Genomic DNA, 26,650 nt, shown 5'->3' on the forward strand with positions numbered 1-26,650 from the left:
AATACATAATACCCACAAACATCAGTGTGTGTAAGTCATGTGAAAAATTATGTTATATATGCTACATCAGAAGGCAATAAAGGAAAGGGCAGTCTTTAGTGCTTAAAGAGCCCCACCTTCATTTTTTACCGGAGTTTGATTAGGTAAACAGTTTCCTCAAACAGTTCAACAAACCTTGTTCCAAGTTTATGTTTGACGATGCTCCATCAGGCGGCAATTTTGTGAAAAGGTTTGTCAAAGTGTTTTCAGAAACTAAACTCTCATTCAAACTCCGAAGGCAGTGCTCTGTAAGGGACATAGACTGCGCTATGTTTTATTTAAAAAGGTGAAGAAAGAGTAAAGCTATCATTGTTTAAAGTCATCAATCAAAGCTAAAAAATTGCCTTCTGATGAAGCATTAATGACGCAATTTATCACATGGTATACACACACTGAACATGGTCACAAAGTTTCACCATGGTTTGAAGTTAAGCTGATACCTGTGATGCTGACACAATCACCAAAACCAATGGCACCTATATGGCGCTTTTCAGATGCCACAAAAATCATTAAAAAAAAAATCATTCCTTTTTCATAATTATGTAATTGACATGGCAATACAATGAATGGCATTTACGGCACTACAGCAAACAAAAAAATAAAGAATTTTAACAATGCCATAATAATATTTCATACTTTTCTCCACCCTCAGTCAATTTTTTAATTACTTATTTGTGTGTTTTATAGGGAAAAATGTACATTAGATTGCTTTTTACAATACATTTCCTTTAATAAATATACTCAGCACAGTGCTTTTCAATTAAAAAGAAATCAGAGAAACTTGTTGAAAATATTTATTTTAAGAAATTCATGTTTTTATTACATTCATTTTTACTGACATCAATACAGCAATGACAATTGCAGCACAGCATACAATCAAGCTCACTTTAAAACAGTTTATTAATTGATACAAGGCCATTGTCATTAAAAAACGAGGGTTTTATTGACATGTTTCATCCATTTCTTTCCTAAACACCGACATTAATGTTACGAGAATTATTTAACATCATGTGCCTGACCTTAAGCAGTATTTAAGGTAATGTAACTAATCCATTTTCATTTACTATCTATCAAATGCCATCTATCAAGGTTAACACGAGCAAATCTTATGGCTTACATAAAGATTTAAATTCACCAAACTATTGAAAACCTTCATATTTCTTGCAGTCAGCAATTCAGTCAAGTTTCCCAGAAGTGTACAGGCGCTCGGTCACGGACTACAATCAAGTAGAGGAAAATGAAACATAATACTCTCCAACATCGTACTTGACATTGCCACTAGACAGCCTTGTCTACTCGGCTGTTTTACTCATTGTGTAACAAAAGATCATTTAAAACTTCTCTGGAACACAAGACCATTACAAGTACAAATGATATCTGGCAGGTTACTAGAACACAATTTCTCTTGTAAGAAAAAATATATCATGCAATAGCTGTGTCTGATGTAGAGCTTTCCGGGAAAAGTGTGGCATTCCAACATCTGTTACCATGTGATGGCATCTTTAGATTGAAGGTCAATGATACTTATGTAAAAAACACTTGTTTTATGTATAAAATATCAAAATATATCATGTATCGTTGCAAATCCATGTCATGTAACTAAACGCTGAGTCACTTTTACATAATACTACATGAGACAAGTCATTACAGCATATTTTGCCAGAAACAAATCGACACGGATACAGAGCCTTATTAAATATGCGGTAGAGTAGCAAATGGCTGATTTCATGTCATAAATTAGTTCAAACAGATTGAAAAGCTAAACCAAACAAAACCTAGTAGCAAATACCTCTGCCAATGATTCATTGTCAAAGATCAAAACATTTCAAGACCTGCAAAGAAAAAAATCTTTAAAAAAATATTTATGAATATTAGTAAAAACCTAAGAATGAGATTTGCTGACCAGAGATCACTATTTCTTGATAGTTTTGATTGATATTGCTTCAGAAAGTTATATTCAGCATCATAGTTATAGCTTCATAAGGACAATTTCAAGTAAAATTATTAATTAAAGGGCAATTACTCTAGTGGTTCTGACCCAATCCAGACCATGCGCATGCAGCAGTGTTTAACACACATCATGCTTCTTCTATCAATTAGTTATACATAAATGTCTCCAAACATAGTAATATCTCTGGACTAACAGAGTGATTTTCTCATTAATTAATGGACAATTAATTTTTTGTTACTGAATTAATCACCAATTCATCACAGTATAATTGTAGACATTTCATATTTTATCTGCCCTTGACACTCTTGTTTTGTAAATACTTAAAGGGCAATAACTTTTGTTTTACTTGAGCAGGCCAGACCATGCCATAGTTATACACGCATTCTGCCAATTAGTTACAAACAGACCAAAAATTATTTTAATTTTTTAAGTAAAGGGCAACAACTATTTCATTACCAACCCTATCTAGATGAATCTTGCACCATCGTATTATGAGTATACACATTCCACATAAGTTTCATTATTTTTTCTTGAAAAAATAAAATTCAAACAATGGTTATGGATGGACAAATTCAAGCTTTTTTATTTATATAAGGGCAATAACTCTTGTGTTACCAATCCTGTCCAGAAGAGTATTGCATGTGCACCAAAACACTATGGTTTTTCAAATTTAACATAATTTCTGTTCAGTTATTACATAGTTGGGGCTCATGATGGATCAACAGAAAGAAAGACGGTCGGACAACGTGGTATCAATATCCTTCAGTTCTGTGGGTTCTGTCTATTCCTGTTTTGAGGTCAGGCACATATTGTTGGGAGACATGACTGTGGTTCTGTGTTGAGACATTACCCATATTCTAGGCTTACATTAGGATGCATGCAGATTTCGTTTCTTACACTGTATGTTGGGGACAGACAAATCTCCCCCTGACAAAAACAGCTACACCAATTTTTGCATAGTTGGGCAAAATCCTCCCTCCATACTATTTTCACCTTGTCTTGTTATTTTTTTGAGTTAATTTACCAAAAATATTGAAAAAATATATTCTTTCTCAGTAACAAGATTAAATTTATATTAACCCTTTAGCGCATGTATACGAGATAGGCCGACATAGCTCATTTGCAGATGTATACCCATCTGGCCAACCGTATCCATTACGTTATGCGTCGCCCGCATATTTCAATAAGGTCATTTCAATATTTCAATTTTGCATCTTTTTTTTGGTAAACAATATCCCGGATGTTTATAAAATTAAAGTTTAACCTTTTGTGTATTGATTTTCCCTTGAAAATATGTCTGCTAAAATGAGAAGGTATTTATACTCCTAATGGCCGGTGTGATATCCCATTGTGACGTAATAAGACCATGAGCTGATTTCTGTATCGAAAATCCCCCAAAGTCATTGATGCGTAAATCATTAAATATATTACGTCAGTTCAGTTTACCATTAAAATCAATAGAGATTATATTTATTTAAAGGTAATATTTTGTTTAGAAACAATCGAAACAATTAGTAGCGGAAAAAATGATGAGTAAATTTTCTGTGAAGCTGATAGATGTTCAGCGTGGTTCCGGCCGTAAAATAGGTCAGGTAAACACATTTGTGCAAGGTTTTAGATTGATCTAGGTCTTTTTATTCATACCGGAAAAACATTTATTGGCTTTCTTTTTGTAAACAATTTTATGAGGGGGTAATAAAGTTAAACAGACACCCTGGACTGGATCTCTCAGCTGGATGACACCAGATATTCCTGCCATATTTCTGTGTGTTATACACAAGAACATCAATTGTCGGCTTATAAATCCAGATGGGTATTATAAATGATAGGGGTATTAAAGTTTAGATCATCCCAGCATTTTATTAAGCTTTGATTTAATGCAATTATGACATTTCAAAGAAATGTTACAATTCCATCTTGGAAATGCATTCACAGATGAAAAAAATGAATTTAATATTTCATCATTGACACCATTCATTAGATAATTTAATTATCTATAAAAATGTATTCACATAAAAAAGATTTGACCACAATTATTTGGAGTAATATTGATTTTAAGGTCATACTGCTGTATTCATTTGCTCATTTTCAAATCTCCTAAAAAGTACCTATACAGATAAGGACTGTGGTTTTGGTTGCCTTTGTTAAAAAAAGGTCCAATATCTGATTTTACTATCGTTTTAGTAGATCCATGAGCTCAAGTGTTTTATGCTGAATCAAGGCTGCCATTTGCCTATATGCCTCACATCAGATTCAATTGTAGCTGGACGTGGGGACGCTCAACAAAACATTCCTAACAGAATACCCCATTTTTTAAGGTGCAGCCAAACATGTGTACGTACTTGCGAGTAAATGATAAAACAAACCAGAAAAGTCATTGATTTTAACCATAACAGAATGTAATGTGAGAAAAACAAAGGCTTGTTATGTTTGTTTAGCAACAGAAAAGGGTTTGTTTTATCAAACTGTAAGGATAAATCAAAACGTGATGCTGACAACAAACAGTTGGCCCGAGAAATTACATCAGTCAAATTATCACATCCAATAGCTGATATAAACACACAACACAATTTATAAAAACAAATTCCCCCTGCACGTTCACGAGGCTGTATCACATGACTAGACCTGACAAATGTTTTTAAGACATCTTTATACGCACCCTCGTGTATTGAAGAATATTGCTGACAGATTCGGAGACAAACAGGATTCTGGCTCTGTCACATCCAACAACAAACAGAAACCCATCAGCTGCCTAGAAAAATGAAGGATAAAGTAAATACATGTACTGTATTGCTTAAAAAAAGTGATTCGGTAGGTAGGGAATTATATTATAGAAATTGAGTTATGACAGAAATTTTTCCTATGTATTAAAAATCGCGTATTGAAAAGTTTTGTGTCCCTCAATGCTTTATTCCCATTTTTTAAATGTTGCTGGCATTTCCATTGGTTAGTGCACTCGTTGATATATTTCATGGGACAGTCATATTCATTGGCATCAAGTCGGCGTACTTCATGTCGCTGCTGTGTCCTTCAATACTCCTGTCAGCACATTACATAGCACTGTTGTGTACGTCTGTATTTCTGTATTGTACTTCATGTCACTGCTGTGTCCATCAATACTCCTGTCAGCACATTACATAGCACTGTCCTGTACATTGGTGTTTCTGTATTGTACTTCATGTCACTGCTGTGTCCATTAATACACCTGTCAGCACATTACATAGCACTGTTGTGTACGTCTGTATTTCTGTATTGTACTTCATGTCACTGCTGTGTCCATCAATACTCCTGTCAGCACATTACATAGCACCGTTGTGTACATCATTTCTGTATTGTACTTCATGTCACTGCTGTGTCCATCAATACTCCTGTCAGCACATTACATAGCACCGTTGTGTACATCTGTATTTCTGTATTGTACTTCATGTCACTGCTGTGTCCATCAATACTCCTGTCAGCACATTACATAGCACCGTTGTGTACGTCTGTATTTCGGTATTGTACTTCATGTCACTGCTGTGTCCATCAATACTCCTGTCAGCACATTACATAGCACCGTTGTGTACGTCTGTATTTCTGTATTGTACTTCATGTCACTGCTGTGTCCATCAATACTCCTGTCAGCACATTACATAGCACCGTTGTGTACATTTGTATTTCTGTATTGTACTTCATGTCACTGCTGGGTCCATCAATACTCCTGTCAGCACATTACATAGCACCGTTGTGTACGTCTGTATTTCTGTATTGTACTTAATGTCACTGCTGTGTCCATCAATACTCCTGTCAGCACATTACATAGCACCGTTGTGTACGTCTGTATTTCGGTTTTGTACTTCATGTCACTGCTGTGTCCATCAATACTCCTGTCAGCACATTACATAGCACTGTTGTGTAAGTCTGTATTTCTGTATTGTACTTCATGTCACTGCTGTGTCCATCAATACTCCTGTCAGCACATTACATAGCACCGTTGTGTAAGTCTGTATTTCTGTATTGTACTTCATGTCACTGCTGTGTCCATCAATACTCCTGTCAGCACATTACATAGCACCGTTGTGTACGTCTGTATTTCGGTATTGTACTTCATATCACTGCTGTGTCCATCAATACTCCGGTCAGCACATTACATAGCACCGTTGTGTACGTCTGTATTTCTGTATTGTACTTCATGTCACTGCTGTGTCCATCAATACTCCTGTCAGCACATTACATAGCACCATTGTGTACGTCTGTATTTCTGTATTGCAGTTCCTGTCACTGCTGTGTCCATCAATACTCCTGATAGCACATTACATAGCACCGTTGTGTACGTCTGTATTTCTGTATTGTACTTCATGTCACTGCTGTGTCCATCAATACTCCTGTCAGCACATTACATAGCACTGTTGTGTACGTCTGTATTTCTGTATTGTACTTCATGTCACTGCTGTGTCCATCAATACTCCTGTCAGCACATTACATAGCACTGTTGTGTACGTCTGTATTTCTGTATTGTACTTCATGTCACTGCTGTGTCCATCAATACTCCTGTCAGCACATTACATAGCACCGTTGTGTACGTCTGTATTTCTGTATTGCAGTTCATGTCACTGCTGTGTCCATCAATACTCTTGTCAGCACATTACATAGCACCGTTGTGTACGTCTGTATTTCTGTATTGTACTTCATGTCACTGCTGTGTCCATCAATACTCCTGTCAGCACATTACATAGCACCGTTGTGTACGTCTGTATTTCTGTATTGTACTTCATGTCACTGCTGTGTCCATCAATACTCCTGTCAGCACATTACATAGCACCGTTGTGTACGTCTGTATTTCTGTATTGCAGTTCATGTCACTGCTGTGTCCATCAATACTCCTGTCAGCACATTACAAAGCACCGTTGTGTACATCTGTAATTCTGTATTGTACTTCATGTCACTGCTGTGTACATCAATGCTCTGATCATCATATTTAATTTCACTGTTTTGTAGGTCAATGTTCAACTCATCTTACTTCACCATCGATTCTTGTGTCTGCAGTTTTCATAACATTACTGTGTCTGCCAATGTTCCTTTCAGCAATCTTCCAAGCTATTCAGTGTCCGTCTTTGTTTATATAGTTATTTCCATAGAATCTAAAAGCCCCTGTCAACATTCCATATCGATGGTATGTTAGTCCAGGCTCCCATCATTGCCATCAGTGTACTTTATTATTATATATATGTCCCATTACTCCTCCCTTTTTTATGTTTTACATTATCTTGAATGCCGTCCGTTGAATACATGTATTTTCTTGACATAATTGCTTATTCCTTTTATATTTGTGAGCATTAATCTATAATGATCTATTTTGGAAACATAATAGTTTTGTTTACTGAGAAATTAATCAGCCATGCTGAAATTTGTAAAAGTACGGAAAAAAAGCCACAATAATCATGCAGTTGCAATAGATCATGTCCCTCTTTCAATCTTGTGTTAATTATACAAAGCATGGAGAAAATTTATGATTATTGGCCTAGAATTTTAAACACCACTTTTGCCACTGGATGTATGAAAAATAAGGCAAAGGAATGATGGAATGGAATGGTTACGGTAATTTATACTTAACTTTTTGAGGTAAAAACGAAAAAATGTTTGTGCTTGATACTTATTGCTCTTCATATAAAGCACTCTTCATACATGGATATTTTACGCGTTGTGATAGAATTAAGCACAAGTAATATTACATGATGTCAGCTTTGCTGCTTCAGTCACTGCGCGACAGAGAAACTACCAAGATTTTAAAATATTTTTTCTAAAAATCCTACAGTATTTTTTTAATTGATCTTGATTAATTTAAATAGTTTATGTTTACGTTCTATGGCGTTCAAGATAAAACACTTACAAGAGATAAGGTATTAAAATTAATGTGTATGTATGAAGGCAGACAGTTCAGAAAGAAACAGACATAAAAATGTCATCTGAATCCATTTCTATTCAATAAACGTTGTACAAATAGACATGTGACCAAGTCTCCTTATTGAAACCATGTGATATACAAGCTGATAACAGATACCAAACAGAACTTAACTCACTTGTGAAGATCATTTTCACTTGCTGTTTCCAGGAAATTAAATGGACTGCTGTATTTGCAAATTTGAAGCTCTGTGAAGCATGTGCCAAAGAAAAACTTACTGAACTTGCAGTTAAAAAATAGGCACATAAAAGTATGAAATTAAAAATGAACACAAGAACCGCAAGCATTTCCCGACGCTCTTCTATTCTTCTTCACTTTAACACTTGACAAATGTTGAATACACATGTGCTTGTTGTCACTGGTAACATGTACACAAAGTTGCATGTGAACACCTTCAATGGAGTTATGGTCAAGGTTAAAGCTTTTGCAGTCCGAAATATAGCTGCAGACAAAACACCAAGGCTTATGACAATACCTCAACTCAAACAACAAGTGATGAGCAAATAATGAAGTGAATTTCTTGGTGGTTTAAAGACATTACAATACACTGATTGTCTACCTCCAGTATAATGTGTTTCAGTTCATCATCTGACAAGAATGATGGCTTGTGGAGAGCTTCCGTGAATGAGGTGGAGGAGCCTGAAATGTACAATATTGTCAACAGTTACTATCAAATATATTATTATATTTATTATTTTTTCAAATACTTTTGTACTTTTTTCACCAATAACAAACACAAATACTTCCTATACAGCAAAGTTATATATCATTACTATAACTACAGCTATCACAAAAATTTTTACAAACTACACACGCGCCTTCACATAGGATGTCACTGCTCGATTCAGGCGAAAAATAAAATAAAATCATTATAAATGTTTAAAGATTATATGAAGGAAAATATTATTTTCTGCCTCAAAATCAATATAAAATCTTCAATATATCCAAAGTGTTAAGCTGATCTTTAAAGGCAAATTACTCAAACACATGCAGAGACCTTGACCCAGCCATATTATGTGACCTCGTCTTATGGTGGGGACCAACCATCATCATCTTAAGGTTGTCCCTTATGTGAAATTATTTCCAAATTCCACTCTGAGTGACAAAATTATGGACCGGACATGAACCACTATCATCAATAAGTCTTATTTGACAATTTCACCAAGTTCTGTAGTGTGCTGTGACTTTGACATTGCAGCGAGGGATATGGTAAAAGGACAGGACATGTTGTCATCTTATGGTGGTCACTTCAGCCAAATATTCTTGAAGAGCCATCATAAATGACAAAGTGATGGACCAGACATGAACCAATATGATCAGTAATGCTTATTTAGCAAAACGTTGAGGCGCACAGTGACCATGACCTTGAAGCTAGGGACTAAGGTGTATGGTGCAACATGTCATCATCTTGCTCCATCTTGCTCCTGCCAAACTATTTCCAAATCCAACTACGAGTGACAATGTTGTTATGAAAGGCAGGACAGACAGATGGGATGGACCGACATGATTCCTATATAGCCCCAACTTCACTTCGTGAAACCAGGGTATAATCAGGTTGGAATCTTAAGCTTCCTGTTCATGTCATATCTCCCTTTTTAAATTTCTCTGAAATATTTTTTTTCAAACCAATCCGTTTAAAAGAAGTTCTAGCAAAACCATCCAGACACATTTGTTTTGAAGCACCTAAGTCAGCTGATATTTTTCCTGAAAATTTGCCCATAAAGGCTCTTGTAATTAAACAAAGTTATTTTATCTGTTTTAAATATCTGGTTTGTGGTCGGAAATAACACATTAAAGTCCAATGAAAACTCCATGCTGGGAATGTTTTTAACTTTGTGAGAAAAATGTGTCTCCATTAAATCCTTTGAACTTCTTTTCCATCAGGTAGGAGTTTAAATTATACGACACAAATCATTGTTTCGTTTAAGAAGAAATATAGTTCATCCTGTCAGAACAGTAAACAAGTAAAAAAGCACCACAACTTACTCCGCAAGGACTTCATATGCTGGACGGCCATTCGTAAGACAGTAAGCTTGTCACATTTACGGTTCATTGCATTACACATAGGTAACATCGAGGAGAGCTGCACGATGTATGTGTTCATTTTGTCACGACGACGCTTCTCAATCTCGCTGTGGTTCTGTCTGTAAGAATATAATATTAAAATAGCTCAGGAAATTCGCTCAATTTTGGAATAGTATAAAATCTCCATACATCCTGTGAAAGCTAAGCTGAGAGACAAAACAACCATAGGTCTTAATATTCACCACTATAGCTAATTTGGAAACTCTGCAAAACATTAAGACACCAGTATCTAACATGAGTGCTTCAGAGCAAATGTCAATTTCTAAAAAAAAAATCAATATTTTTTTGATGCCAGAGTTATGGGCCTTGCTTTACATGTGTGAATTGTCTCTTGCCTGACGTGTACAAAGTTTCATATGAATATATTGAATGTTTTTTGTGCTATGGCTAAGTATTTGCATGACAGCACCATCAGTGACACAGAGCTATCACAATACCCGGAGTTATTTCCCTAAACAAACAGAAAAGCTTAAAATAAAACAAAACATTAACAACAAAATGTGTTATTGAAGCTGAACCCATTATGTGTCATCCCAATGTAATCAATGAAGAGAATGATAACTGATAAAAGATATATCAAGAAACTTTGAAAGAAATAACATATTTAATGTTACCGCCAAATAAGTAGAATTTTCAGGTTGAGTGATACAACCTTTGGCACACATGTGTTATCATCTGTGATCACAGTTTCAGTCAAATATCTTGTATATCCAGTATAGAAGAGTTTCATCAAATTCTAAGATTCTAACAACACCCAGTCTATGAAAATACCTTGAACATCCCTGTGAATTTTGATCAAAATCTGACCATCGGTTTCTGAAAATAAGATTTTTAAATATTTACAATAGCTACATGTATAAAGGTAAACCAGCCCTGAACCTTGCAGCAATGTTCTTGACATACCACAAGGATTTGAACATTTTTGATACAGTTTGGGTCTTGTAACTTGTAAGGACCATTACCATATGGGGGTTTTTTTATATCAAAATATGGCCATATACAGTCAAATGTACAAAGCAAGAGAAATTACCCAAAGGTTATTTTCAAAAAGTTGGCACGTTTAAATGATTGGATTGGTTAATAGTTATTTCTGGATAAATATTGGGCAATCAATAAACATTTTGGCTAACTTTTACTAAACCAAAAGATTGGTTTATACTAATTTTAGTTTGGCTTCTAACAGGGATAATCAGGCTTTACTTTTTTATCTTAACTGACACATATTTAATCAAGATCTATTTTCTATCTTAACTGATATCTACAGAACCAGGACCTATTTTCTATTTTAGCTGACACATGCATAATCAGGATCTATTTTCTATCTCCACTGACACGTGCATAATCAGAATTGTTTTTCTGTGTAAGACCCATGCACAGTCAGGATCTATTTTCTATCTCCACTGACACATGCATAATCAGAATTGTTTTTCTGTGTAAGACACATACATAGTCAGGATCTATTTTCTATCTCAACTGACACATACGTAATCAGGATCTATTTTCTTTCTCCACTGACACATACTTAATCATGATCTATTTTCTATCTCAACTGACACATATGTAATCAGGATCTATTTCCTATCTCAACTGACACATACGTAGTCAGGATATATTTTTTCTATCTCAACTGACACATACGTAATCAGGATCTATTTTCTTTCTCCACTGACACATACTTAATCATGATCTATTTTCTATCTCAACTGACACATACATAGTCAGGATCTATTTTTTCTATCTCAACTGACACATACGTAATCAGGATCTATTTCCTATCTCAACTGACACATACGTAGTCAGGATCTATTTTTTGTATCTCAACTGACACATACGTAGTCAGGATCTATTTTGTAGCTCAACTGACACATACATAGTCAGGATCTATTTTTTAGCTCAACTGACACATACGTAATCAGGATCTATTTTCTACATTTTAACAACCTTGTTATTTCATGAAAACTAAAGAAGACATTGATTTTCCTCTGAGGAACATAAGGAGTGGATGTGTAAAGCTTTTTTAATATTTAACTACTGCTCTGCACGGAAATATGAAAGTCAATGATAGCGTATTCTATGTTCATAGATGAAAGTAAAGATTCACATAATATAAGGATGTCAGTAAAATAGTAATGAAGTGTAACAAGACAATAACTATAACAAGATTACAGTGGCATCGAATGTAATATTTTCAATAAGTCACAAGATTTACTAGTACTTTTTCTTAGTGGCATCTTCTCTATGACAAGAAATATGAGTTCAAATGTAACCTATGGGATAAATGGCAACATTCAGAAATCCAAACGATCAGAATATTATATATGTCTGGAAGACACAGTTTATAATCATTCATGCATAACGTGACAAAAGTTTGAATAATAACAAATCTGACGAGTAACTGAAATGAAAAGGCACAGCTCTAATGTGTAACTGAAGCATTGCTTTGAGTCAAAGTGGAACAACAGCACCACACAAATGGACGCAATGGTAATCTGTTTTTCTTACTTTGTCAGTGTATTGTCACTGGCAACATGCATAACAAGTTTCATGGGAATATTTTGAGCGGTTTTGAGTAATGGCTTATGTTAAAGCATAAGTTAGATGCAGCCCATACCAAGGCTATGACAAAAGCTAACTTTTTTCATCTAAAATAGACAAGATAAAATATAAAATGAAAAAGGCATACCTTGCAAACTTTTTCATGTGTTCCGAATCCACTCCATCATCCTCATCCTCGCCTTCAAAAGACGAACACACACTGAAAAGTATGGAATTACATCAATATTTGTTGAAACAGAGAAGCAATGTTGTGTTAAAAGAAAAAAAGTTGTCTTCATAATAAAAATGGTCTTTTGACATAATACTGACAATTTTCATATGTCTAAAATTTACCAGCCATGCTCCACATCCTACATCATATATCTTTTTGTTGGGTAAAAGGTAATTTACTTACCTGACTCACACAAACTTTTTATTGCTTTATGAATAAAACTTTGTTTCTAATTCTAAACTTAATATTACAATCAAAGGAATTGAAAACATGACAGAGGGTCTCAAGGCATTCAAGCGACAGATGAAACAAACCACAAGAAATTTAAGGACTTACCAGAAATTGATATAAATGACACCTAAGTTTGTGCACAATCCCGCCTATTATATCTAATTAAATGGAAATTTGTTTTCAAATAGAAGCTGTATATTAAAAACTATATAATTGTTTGCCAAAGAGGTATATAGAATACATATTTGATATTCCAATTGAACATACTCAGTTTGACTCTTGCGTTTGCGTTGCCCTTGGTGGGATCCATCGCCAACGGTTCCCGGGGTACTCGGGCTTGCTATTGAGGCAGGCGAGGGCCCCGGGTAGGAGTTCATGTTGGGATTATGTTCACCTACGCCGGAGCAGTACCCTACATCAGCAAAGCCCAGGGCCGGCATATCTGGCTGCTCAATAATGGGCAGTATCCAGTCATGTTGCTGACTGAAAAAATCTGAAAATAAACAAATACAAAACATTGACTTTCAAAGACAAAGCTGTGTTATTATTGTTGTTGCACTTCGATAAATGTCACAGTAACAGATTTTTGTTCAGCACTCAGTATAACATATGGTAGCTGAGTTTATATCTTAACATTTAACTTACCATTTTTTAGGCTTTTTGCAATAGACCATATACCGGTACTTCAGATTTTGCAAAGATATATTGGGGTTCATACTTTTACTTCTTGGTAAACAGGGCTATATTTCCTCTGCATTGCTACCGGTATGTATTTTTGTTTAAGTTAAAAAATTATCCACCCTTGCTTTTTTAATATTATGTGGTAATGAAAATTTAAATTACTTTTATTTCCAAATAGCATTGCTATGGATAATTGGTCTTATATGTAAATAAATTATAATATTCTCTTTGTTTTAGCTTAATAATGTTTAAACAGAAACAATATTACCAACACTAAAATTGTGCTCACATTGTCTTGAAATTGAAGTTGTTAAGCATAACAGAATAACATGTTTGATTTGAATCTGAATACCACCTTTTGCTATGATGTCTTTTTATTTCTGCTATACGTCTACAATATAACATTTCTGACTCATAGAATACACTGAATCAAATTGATATTGTCATCCAAAATTAAAAAACTTAAAGATGTTTGTCTACAACATGGTGGTGGTGGTGGTGGTGGTGGTGGTGGTGGTGGTGGAGGTGAGTGCCATGCTATCATTTATATCAATTAATTTGAATATCTAATAGAAGAAGGAATATTTGCTCAAGCCGTTCAGCACTATCATTGTATACTACAGATAATTTCAGAAACTATTCCATTTGTATGAGGAAAAATGAACATTTAATAAATACATCAGCTTTTCATAAGTCCCAGAAACCTTATTTTTTAAACCAAGATGACGAAAAGCAAATTAAAAAAATCCTAAAAAATACAATCATTGACTGTTGTGCTGACGGGTAAATGGTGTGTGTGTGTGTGTGTGTACGTGTGTTTGCACACACCGCCAACTGAGGACAATCCTTAGAAATAACAGCAACGATTGAGACCATTACCGCCAACTGAGGACGGTCTCATTTGGCATTTTTTTAAGGTAGTCTCAAAGTTCGTTTTATGACTTGAAACGAAAAATAATATCATAAAAATGGACTGTCCTCAGTTGGAGGTCAGAAGGGTCAAGTGTATGGGAAGTGCGTGACCGTCCGTAAATTTCCATTTTTTGCCTCTTTTTTGGTCACACTCCAGTGGTCTCGATTGGCGGTGTTACGCGCATCATCAAGTGAGTGAAACATCTGTTTTCAATTGTTAATTTACTTTATAACAATATTTTATCGTAAAATATATGTTTAAAGGTGTTATCTTATCAGTATGATACGGTCATGACCAGACGTTGTTTACTTCGATTGATTTTTGAGAATGTCATATGTTTTCGCGATGTCTGACCCGGAAACGGAAAATTTCATTAAAATGAAGATACAGTGATGGTTTCTACAATTATGATGTGCCCATTAGCTGTTTATATAAGAAACTATATACTTTTCTTTGAAATAGAAATGTATTACATTTTTTATGCTAATTTAAAGAATTATGTCAACACGACGAGTTTTCGGAGACATTCAGTGTACAGTATTCTTGTAAAAATGAACAAAACAAGATTTAAGTTGGTCAGCTGTTATGTTTAAAACACCAGCTATTCGCCAGTAGTTATTTTTGAATGGTTTAATTTATTAAAGCTTATGTATCTACAAAAGCAGTGCATTAAAGCATTATGCTTAATAGCATACATCTTAGTCCAAATAATTGTACGTTGTCGTTGATGAATGATAGCTTCAGTCTTCAGAGACGGTTTTTATTTGGCGACTCTAAGCGTCCATGTCCCACCTGTTGTTTTCCTAGCCAAGAATGACAGAGCCCAGCGCTAAGTTTATTGAGCGGAAAGATAAAGGGCACCTGCTAGGTAGTTTAAATTGGTGATGCTTTGTTGACAGATCAATATGAATTAGCAACCCCTGCATTGGAAAAATGTCTTCCGGGCTTGTTAGAATTCTGAATTTTATATACAGGGCGCAGGGCTTGTTAAAAAAAATTGATGCCAAGCAAAAGTTTAAGAATCCAGGCTTGTTCATCCAAAAGTCTAATATTGATGACTGGTTTCATGAAACACTTATGCACCAGCCAATTGTAACCACGGTCCCCCCTCCCCCCCCCCCCCCCCCCCCCCCCCCCAGGTCCAATGGAATAGCCGGGACTTTGACTTTCATTCCAGCAAACCCCGGGTAAAATCCCCGCCTTGCGCGGGGACGAACTGATTGTTACACGCCGACCAAATGCCCCCGCACCCCAGAGACTCTATATAAGGCCCAATCTCCGCTAAATTTGCCGTTATGACTAAACCATCGCGATCACCCGGCCCTGCGGGGGCACCTGGAAAATAAAAACACAACCCTTTTCCCCGGCTATCCCCGGTATACCCCCGGACCTGGGGGGGGGGGGGGGCGAGGTTACAATTGACTGGTGCATTAAGTGTAATAAGAGAATGGTATTGTCTAAAAATAATTCAAGTGTAACCTTTGTGGTTTAATTTAACAACGCATTGTTGTTAAGCTTGGCATAATTGTAGTCTGTGTTAGTCAAGTTTCGTTTTATTGCAATTTAATGCTTTTTTGTGCAAAATATATTTGCACAATTAAGTTACATGGTAAAATATGAATATAAACCTTTATTACCTATTTCAAACATAAAATTCTTCTCGAAATAAAATTTCAATATGTGTCAAAAACCCCCTGTTTTTGCACAAACCCGTTTAGACGTTAGGTATTGGAAGAATCCTGTATAACACGTCTATTTTTTTAGACTAGCATACAATCATGCTTGTATAGCTAACAACCATGCATGAACTTCATCAAACAGGTGATTACAAGAGCCGTCGTACCAACACAATCTAGTACTTCTATGAAGTCTCCCCATATATAGAGAGAAGTCGCCCCGCATATGGATTATATACGGTAGTACATATTATTTCTGTCAAATTTTACAATATTTATTGGATATCTTTTTTAAAGGTATTTTATTGATAATTGATGATGGTAAATTAATATAAAGTCTATATGACAAGCTACTTATATGAATCTACCCATACCGCCTATATAATACATATGTGGGGCGACCTGTCCGTATATTGCACGACTCGTATTGGTGCGAGTTTGTGTTGGTACGACTTCTGTTAGCAAACTTGTAGCCCTCTGAAAAATAAACTACAATATGATTTGAATAGGTTTTCAAGACAACCAAACCCTACCGACAAAGAATCATGACCCGATTATGTTTTTTTATGTTAAGGTGACTGTGAATGCAAAATTATTCTGTTTAGGGTACAGTGACTAACCTTAACTTTCTAATGTTAATGTTTAAGTCAAGTGTGGTCATAAGGAATTAAAACAATCAAAATCAAAAATAATATAGATCTGTATGTCCAAAATTTACTGTCGCTTATGCTCAGAAGTTGTATGTGAACTGATGTGATGTTAAACACTTATCTTTAAGATACATGGTTGTTTTGCAGTCAGATTTATTGTTAATGTAGCAGAAGTCCAAAACAATATCATATTTAACGGCGTACATTTTGTTTAATTTCATCTTTATAAAAAAACTCCAAATACGATTGAATGTTACTACTAGCCGGTTGAAAGCAAGATATGATATAATGTTTATTTTTTATTTCTTTTAAAAAACAATCTAAGAGTCTAAATCAGTCTTTACCATGTATATCCGATAAAATACATAAAATTCATCTTAGAGTGACTTACTGTTATATATAACAGTTAAACAGTATATAAATAGCAACAGCTTTCCAATTACAGCCAATATCTAATCAATTGATTGTAACCAATAATTGATTGTAAAATAGAATACTGTTTAAAACAAGGAAGCATAATTAAAAAAAAATGCAAAATATAATTATTATCAAAGTAGAAATGAATGTAAGTGATAATGTGCCATATAAACATTTGCATTCACATATTCTAGTGGAGGCATAATTAATTATTTTATTGCAGACAAAGTTTTTTTCTTGGCCAATTCTTACCTGATTTCTATCAAATGTTTTTTTCATAAATAGGACAATCTAAAGGAAAATATTGTCGCAGAATTGGGGAAAATACATACTCACCTATTTTACATGTATAACAGGACATAACTTTGTTGGCAGAAAGTTATAGTTCAGGCCCCAGCATAAGGTGTTAACCAATGATTTTTTAGCTGGACTATTCAAAGAATAAGGAGAGCTATCCTAGTCACCCGAGTGTCGGCAGCAGTGTCGGCAGCAGCGTCGGCGTGACCACTTATATTAAAGTTTGTGTACCACCTCAAATATTTTCAAAGTCCATTGACATATGGCTTCGAAACTTTGCACGCTTGTTCACCATCATTCCCCCAACCTGTACACAGGAAGAGGTAACTTGATCAAGCATTTTGAGAAAATTATGCCCCTTTTTCTTCTTAGAATTAACGTTAAAGTTTACGTACCACCTCAAATATTTTCAAAGTCCATTGACATCTGGCTTTGAAACTTTGCATGCTTGTTCACCATCATGCCCCGAGATAATTCTTTGGTATAACGTACATGTTTTGTTTACAATTAAAATTACTAGAAAGTTTTTATTTGCCGTCAGTGCAATTGGTAAACTCCAAGGTTGCTCTGTTAAATTGTATTGAATTGTCCCCTGGTTTGAGAAAGCATAAGTGATTGAAGATTTTTGTTGTCTTTGATACGCTTGAAATATGGTGTGTTTTTCTTAACTAGGAGTTGCAAAGTGTTATAATATTGGTTGTCAGTGGGTGTGCTATAAAGAACTTCCAGTAAACGTGCCTCAAGTTTTATGAGACAAAACTGGTTGAAGTGCTTAGCTTAAATGAAATTTTATACCAGAGATATTTAAGAAATAGTTTTGTATGTGTTGTTCAAGGGTAAACTTGTCCTCAATTGGAGGTGTTTGTGCTTGAATTGTCCTCAGTTGGAGGTCATTCACACTGCACTGTATTCAGTAGTTTTTCTTCCATGTTAAATACCATAATGTATAGTCTTGTTCTGTTTTTGATGCTTCTGTCACTTTTCAGTGATGTGATGTTTTTGTATTGCAGCTGGACAGTGCCATGATGTGAATACTGTTGATACTGATGATGTGGATGCTGATGATGTGGATGATGATAATGTGGATGCCTCCGGACTGAAATAGGTACTTTAATTTTTCTTATAATATAAGATGAATGGGTGCCTGTTATTGGAGTAAAATTGCAATTATTTTTTGTTCTAGTATAAGCCTAGAGGAATATAGTTTTTTTCTTAACTAGAAGTTGCAGTGTTTAAGTTGCAGTGTTTTGATATTGGTCTTCAGTGGGGTTTCTATCAAATACTTTCAGTAGAGGTCCCTACTATCTTATGAGACAGAACTGTTTGAAGTGCCTAGAGTTAAAGGAATTAGATACTAGAGACTTATACGAAATAGTTTTATGTGTTGTCCAAAGGTATTAACTTGTCCTCAATTGGAGGTGTTTGTGCTAGAATTGTCCTCAGTTGGAGGTCATTCACACTGCACTATATTCAGTAGTTTTTCTTCTATGGTAAATACCATAATGTATAATCTTGCTCTGTTTTTGATGCTTCTGTCACTTTTCAGTGATGTGATTTTTTGTATTGCAGCTGGACAGTGCCATGATGTGAATACTGTTGATACTGATGATGTGGATACTGTTCATACTGATGATATAATGCTGATAATGTGGATATTGATGATGTAGATGCCCCGGATGATCAACCAGGGACTAATAGAGGTACGCTTTTTCACTTACCTTTCTACTTATATGAGATGAATGGTTGCCTGATATTTAAGTAAAATTGCAATTTAATTTTGTTCCATTATAAGCCTTGAAATTTAGTTTTTTTTCTTAAAGGTCTAACAGTTGCAAAGTGTTAAATATTGGTCGTCAGTGGGTTTGCTATAAAACACTTTAAGTAGAGGTGTCTCCAGTCTTATGAAATGGAACTGACTTTGAAGTTCCTAGCAGTAAAGGAATTAGATACTAGAGACTTTTACGAAATAGTTTTATGTGTTGTCCAAAGGTATTAATTTGTCCTCAATTGGAGGTGTTTGTGCTAGAATTGTCCTCAGTTGGAGGTCATTTACACTGCACTGTATTCAGTAGTTTTTCTTCCATGGTAAATACCATAATGTATAATCTTGTTCTGTTTTTGATGCTTTTGTCACTTTTCAGTGATGTGATGTTTTTGTATTGCAGCTGGACAGTGCCATGATGTGAATACTGATGATACTGATGATGGGGATGCTGATGATGTGGATGTTGATAATGTTGATGCCTCCGTTGATCAACCAGGGACTGAAATAGGTTCTTTAATCTTTCTTAAAATATAAGATGAATGGGTGCCTGTAATTAAAGTAATATTTCAATTATTTTTTGTTCTAGTATAAGCCTAGAGGAATATAGTTTTTTTCTTAACTAGAGGTTGCAGTGTTTTGATATTGGTCTTCAGTGGGGTTTCTATCAAATACTTTCAGTAGAGGTCCCTACTATCTTATGAGACAGAACTGTTTGAAGTGCCTAGAGTTAAAGGAATTAGATACTAGAGACTTTTACGAAATAGTTTTATGTGTTGTCCAAAGGTATTAACTTGTCCTCAATTGGAGGTGTTTGTGCTTGAATTGTCCTCAGTTGGAGGTCATTCACACTGCACTGTATTCAGTAGTTTTTCTTCCATGGTAAATACCATAATGTATAGTCTTGTTTTGTTTTTGATGCTTCTGTCACTTTTCAGTGATGTGATGTTTTTGTATTGCAGCTGGACAGTGCCATGTGAATACTGTTGATACTGATGATGTGGATACTGATGATGTGGATGCTGATGATGTGGATGCTGATGATGTGGATGCCTCTGTTGATCAACCAGGGACTGAAATAGGTACACTTATCTTTCTTATAATATGAGATAAATTTGTGCCTGATATTTGAGCAAAATTGTTTTATGATAAGCCTTGGAATATAGTTTTTAGCTCGATTATTCGAAGAATTAGGAGAGCTATACTACTCACCCCAGTGTCAGCGTCCGGTTAGAAATTGCAATTTAGGGCAAGTTGGGATTTTCACTTAGAGAAGTCCAATACATTCATTCAATTAACTTAATACTTAACATAGTTGTTCATGACCATCAAACAATGAGGTTAGATAACTCCATATTATCCTTTTTACAAATTATGACCCCTGATTGACTATTGAACTGCGGTTAAAGATTTAGGACAGGTTGGGATATTTATTAACAACTTCTATACCCTTTGTTCAATTGACTTAATACTTCACACAAATGTTCAGGACCATCACCCCTTTGAGGTTACATAACTCCATATTATCCTTAATACAAGTTATGGCCCCTGATTGACTTGGGTTAAACTTTTAGGGCAAGTTAAAGTTTTAGGGCAAGTTGGGATTTTCACTTATTAGTCCAATACCCTTCATTCAATTGACTTAATACTTCACACAATTGTTAAGGACTATCACACAATGAGGTTACATAACTCCATATTAACCTTAATACAAGTTATGGCCCCTGATTGACTTAGGTTAAAGTTTTAGGGCAGGTTAAAGTTAAAGGGCAGGTTAAAGTTGTAGGGCAAGTTGGGATTTTAATAAAAAAAACGTCTATACCCTTCATTCAATGCCCTTAATACTTTGCATAATTATTGACGACCATCTTAGAACAAGGAACATAACTCCATTTTAACCCTTAATACAAATTATGGGAATGATTTTTTTTTTCAATTTTTCTTTTTATATTTTTTGAAAGGCACATTTTTATATATATTCTTAACCACATTTTCATAAAGGGAAAACCAGTTATTTGAATGTCAACTTGCGTCATTGTTCGGGCGGCTGGTGGGAGGCAGCGTCAAAGTCACCTTATGAATGGAATAATTTTAGCTAGGTTTGAAATAAATAGACCAAACTTGGTATATAGGAAGAGTTTATAGAGACCTTTTCTGAGATTGTGTTTTGGGCCCCTAGAGTTATGGTCTAGGTCAATGTCACTGTTGCTAAAAATAGAAATATGCTTATACTAAATAACTCAAGTAAAGGTTGACATAGTGTGACCAAACTTGGTATATAGGACAAGTTTATGCAGAGCTTTCACGGATTGACTTCGCTCGCCTAGGGTCAATGTCACTGTTACTAAAAATAGATTACTGTGTAACCTAACCTCAACAAGTGGTAGTAAGCCACACGGGCGGTTACAAGAACCCTCAGGTTCGACACAGGGCAAAGGCAGGGAGGTTGGGTGTGAAGAACAACTGAGATGTTTGCATTTTTTTATACAATCTATTCAAGTTCATTAATTAAATACAAATGGAAATAACACTGTAAAAACCAAACTAACTATGAAATTAATAAATGCCTTAGATATACCTAGCTGCTCAGGCAAGCCATAATTCAACTTTAGGCTGTAAGTTTGAAACAATTCTGTCGAGTGTCAAAAATTGACAAACACAGTATAAAAAAATAAACTCCAAGTAACTTATTTCTAACTATCAAAAATCAGAGAAATTTAACATCTCAGGTACAATAATCAAGTTTTTAAATTGGAAAACCTATATGAAAAAATGTGAGTGGCCCACAGGGAATCCACGCACTACCTTAACAGAGCCCAGGAAAGTAAAAATGGTGAAGGTACCTTCAGAGGACAGATAACTTACTGAAACTAATTCAGTCGGTCTTTAAGCAGTAAGAAAAACCAATCCAAATAAAAGTAATGAACTTCTGTAGAACAGGAAAATGTAGTAACAGTTATGGTTGACATACTTTGACCAAACTTAATATGTAGGAAGAGTTTATAGAGGACTTCCATTGGATTGTGTTTGGGGCCAATCGAATCAAGGTCACTGCTACTAAAAATAAAAATATGCTTAGTACTGAATATCTCAAGTAAGGGTTGACATAGTGTGACCAAACTTGGTATATAGGACAAGTTTATGCAGAGCTTTCATGGATTGCCTTTCGGCCCCCTTGGGTCAGAGTCACTGTTACTAAAATAGATTACTGTTTCAGTTATGGTTGACATACTTTGACCAAACTTAATATGTAGGGAGAGTTTATGGAGGACTTCCATTGGATTGTGTTTGGGGCCCATGGAATCAAGGTCACTGCTACTAAAAATAGAAATATGCTAAGTACCGGTACTGAATATCTCAAGTAAGGGTTGACATAGTGTGACCAAACTTGGAATATAGGACAATATGCAGAGCTTTGATGGATTGCCTTTCGGCCTTCTTGGGTCAAAGTCACTGTTACTAAAAATAGATTACTGTTTCAGTTATGTTTGACATACTGTGACCAAACTTAATATGTAGGAAGAGTTTATGGAGGACTTCCATGGGATTGTGTTTGGGGCCCATGTCATCAAGGTCACTGCTACTAAAGATAGAAGAAAGCAGTTGAAACTGAATCTCTTCTGCCAATCATTAAAAACCTGGTTTTGTCACATCCCGCTTCTTGTTCACTTTTTTAATTTGATTGTTTTATTGTGTTTGACAGGCACATATAACATTGTTATTGTTTTCACTTCTAAGTCAAAGCGGCGTAGTCAAGCGCGCTGTCTTATAACAGCTCTTGTTTCCTAACTAGAAGTTGCAGAAGTTTTTTTTATATTGGTTGTCAGTGGGTTTTCTTTAAAATACTTTCTTTAAACGTGCCTCCTGTCTTAAAGACTAAATTGTTTGAAGTGCCTAGATTAGGATGATATTTGAAACAAGAGATATTTATGAAATAGTTTTATGTGTTGTCCAAAGGTAATAATTTGTCCTCAATTGGAGGTGTTTGTGCTTGAATTGTCCTCAGTTGGAGGTCATTCACACTGCACTATATTCAGTAGTTTTTCTTCTATGGTAAATACCATAATGTATAATCTTGTTCTGTTTTTGATGCTTTTGTCACTTTTCAGTGATGTGATGTTTTTGTATTGCAGCTGGACAGTGCCATGATGTGAATACTGTTGATACTAATGATGTGGATGTTGATAATGTTGATGCCTCCGTTGATCAACCAGGGACTGAAATAGGTACACTTATCGTTTTTATAATATAAGATGAACGGGTGCCTGATATTTGATGTTTTCATGTATAGATTTGCCCTTGTTGTAAAAGAATTAGTCTTGGAATGTAGTTTTCATAATGGGTTAAAAGTGATTGGAATGAAGTGTCTTCATTTGGACATCAATGGGTGTTCGACCAAATTCATTGTCTTTTGAGGTGATGACTACATGTAGAAATTTGCTTAACAAATAAGAAATTCAAACCACCAGAGATATTAAAATCAGTTTGACATCATTCTAGTCGTAGGTTGAAGGTCATTTCACAATCTTGGTTGTACATCATTGTATGTAAATAACATTATCATTAACCGAAATGTTTAATATATGTACCTGTATGTGCTTACAATCAGTAAAGCTGAATACTTCTTTTCAGTATTATGCTTACCACAGAACAAAATCAAAATACCAGAGGTTCAAAAGACAAAATACTATGTCATTTTGTTGCAACATGTCTCTTTTAGCCTAGTTGTGTAGAGATAGTTGTGTGTGTGTGTTTGAGGTAAATTATCTCCTGTATTAAAAACACTACACCTTCAATATTTCAGAACCAGTACTGCATTTTAAATAATAGGCATCAAGGAAATTTGAAATACCTGTGATCTCAATACAGGCATGGTGTCTAATAAAAGTAACTGGCCTCCATTGGAGGTGATATTTTTAGAAAAGTCCTCTGAAAGAGGTTTTGTTAATGTACATCAATTTCATTCAAATAATACTTGTCGAGAGACACCTGTTTCATTATTATAAATAGCATTAATTGTTAGCGTTAAGAAACATAGCAGACCTATTTGCATATATAATATGTTTTTGTCTCCATAGGTCAACTCGAAGCAGTCGTAAATGCTGGGATTGGCACAAACCATGTAAGAATCATATTGAAATTTGTAACAATTAGAAATTTCTATTCTTAAAGCAAATTTGATTTAAAAAGTGTTGTTTCTGTAAAGGAGTAAGTGCACTTTTGTGATCAGGCTTTTCTGTTGTCTTCCTTAGTGTACAATTAATTTTGTGTAACAACCATACTTGTAATCTTAAAAAAACCTATTCAGTGTTTAAATTAGCCAGAATGTGTGTCATGTTACTGATCAGTGTAAAAAGTTACAGTGAAAATATATAATTGTATTTAACAGAAAGGCCTTGAATTGAATTTCTACATATCAAATAAAATCCTGAAGTCAAACATGTTTAACATGGACAACAATGTATATTATATAGCACTGTAAGACTGTTGCTCAGGTCATTGCTACAGAAAAATGAGTTTGCTTACCGTGCCCATTTTATTGTACAAATTAAGAAATCAAATAATATAAAGGTTATCAGTGAAAACACATCATCTTGAATACAGGTCATATTTATATATTGACTTGCAGAGGCACTGTTGCTAATTCCTAGACAACTTCAATTGATAAAACATGTTTTAATATAGGATTTTATGGTTATTTGTCCTAAAGAGGACTATCAAGAACACACTTTCATATTTTAGTGCTCAAATAGATGAAAATATAGTGATTTTTTTTGTCTATAAAATAGCCTGTATTTCTGTGTTTTAGGAAAAACGAACAGCCACAGTCAGAACACCTTGGAGCTAGGCTGAAGAAGACGTGGTAGAAAATGGCCTTAAAAAGTGTTTTAAGCTTAATACTCCACCAAAAATAAGTTAGAATGTCTTGAACTTATAAAGAACTTATAAAGAAGTATCCAATTCTTGCCAGGCGATCAAGGACAATGGTGAAATGGTGCAACTGGCCTTGCAATAGGCTCATCAAAAAGCAAACAATTAAACAAATAGATACTTTAAATTATAGAATAGACTAGATTGCATTTTGATTTAAGCTTTATATCTGAATACCATCAGTGATTGACATTTTCTTTGGATATTGTTCTATTTTTATTTATTTTTTAACAATTAAAAATTTGAAATTGAATATGGTAATAACTTGTCCTCAATTGGAGGTGATTTTGCTAGAATTGTCCATGATGTTTGTGGTCATTTACACTGCAGTGTATTCAATTGTTTTTTTTGTTCCATGGTAAATAATGGTGTGTGGTATTGCTTTGTATTGAATGCTTCTGTCACTTCTCAGTGATGTGATGTTTTTCGTGTTGTTGAATAAATTGATGAAATGCAAATGAAATATCATCATGTATGAACATGTCAAACAAAAATGTATTAACTTTCTTCTGTTTGCTATCAAAACGTTTAGTATTTGTTTGGTTGAATTGTATCTAGAGCCAATGAATGAAGATTTGTTTATTTCTGAAATTTGATATGCATTAATTTTTGTAAAAGAAAAATTTTCAGAAAAAAGTATCTTGGTATTGTGATATGCCTTGGCACCTGTCAGGGCTGTGGGCATCATGCAGTATTTTACCTAGGACAGTAACTAAATCACTTCATATTTAAATAAAACTTGGTTAAGATGTTGCCAGGGACAATATGCATGTGTACATCAAGGGGCATAACTCTGGCTTTAGTTTGTATTGAGTTGTGCCTCATTTTCGAAGGAGAAAAAAACAGACGAGCGCTGGTGTTCTCTTCATGGCGCTCTTGTTGACCTTGGCAAGATCAAGGTTCAATGTTGAAATAAGATATGCCTTGTAAGTTATTTTAACTAACAGGGGAAAGTCTGACAATCAAGTTTAGACTTTAATAGCTTTAATAGTGATTGTTGTGTAAAGTGGACTTTCAACATATTTTATCATATAAATAAAAGTATGAATTCTGCTCTTTGGAGATAAAAATCATCTACTTTCCGGCTATTGATAATTATGTACTTATTTCACATATCCGAGCATGTTATGTATCCGAGGTTCTTTTGACATGTATTTGTATCCATTTGTCTACATTATACTGATTACTTAGTATTGATATATTCGTATTTAATACCTGTCTTGTAATGATCAGCTATATAAATATATCCATCCATCTGAAGTTTCTGTTAATTGACACTATTACAGTATTACAATCAGACCAATAAAAT

The 26,650-nt window shown here is 34.7% G+C and overlaps 1 protein-coding gene and 1 long non-coding RNA gene across 10 annotated transcripts in view; one reads left to right on the plus strand and one right to left on the minus strand.

Moving 5' to 3' along the window:
• Nucleotides 1–26,650, minus strand: part of LOC128231129 (protein cycle-like) — a 90,055-nt gene that overhangs the window by 39,646 nt on the left and 23,759 nt on the right. For 5 of the 8 annotated variants that reach the window (XM_052943548.1, XM_052943549.1, XM_052943554.1 and 2 more), the window contains 6 exons: nucleotides 13,282–13,507; nucleotides 12,700–12,771; nucleotides 10,788–10,832; nucleotides 9,918–10,075; nucleotides 8,491–8,570; nucleotides 4,650–4,742 (listed from right to left, as the gene is read on the minus strand). In XM_052943548.1, the coding sequence (XP_052799508.1) occupies nucleotides 4,650–4,742; nucleotides 8,491–8,570; nucleotides 9,918–10,075; nucleotides 10,788–10,832; nucleotides 12,700–12,771; nucleotides 13,282–13,507 (674 nt within the window). Of the gene's footprint in view, nucleotides 1–4,649; nucleotides 4,743–8,490; nucleotides 8,571–9,917; nucleotides 10,076–10,787; nucleotides 10,833–12,699; nucleotides 12,772–13,281; nucleotides 13,508–13,659; nucleotides 14,073–26,650 lie in introns of those variants that run through there. The other 3 variants (XM_052943555.1, XM_052943556.1, XM_052943553.1) reach the window with 3 other exon arrangements.
• On the plus strand, nucleotides 14,265–25,266 carry LOC128231130 (uncharacterized). Of its 2 annotated transcripts, none has more exons than XR_008260296.1 (6): nucleotides 14,265–14,798; nucleotides 18,659–18,753; nucleotides 19,218–19,348; nucleotides 19,814–19,921; nucleotides 23,544–23,636; nucleotides 24,489–24,523. It is a non-coding gene; the product is annotated as an uncharacterized LOC128231130 (long non-coding RNA). The 2 variants fall into 2 exon arrangements; XR_008260295.1 differs by lacking the exon at nucleotides 23,544–23,636 and adding an exon at nucleotides 25,220–25,266 and having other exon boundaries at nucleotides 14,271–14,798; nucleotides 24,489–24,532.

Source organism: Mya arenaria, chromosome 4 (assembly GCF_026914265.1).
Source record: "Mya arenaria isolate MELC-2E11 chromosome 4, ASM2691426v1".
NCBI lineage: Eukaryota > Metazoa > Mollusca > Bivalvia > Myida > Myidae > Mya > Mya arenaria.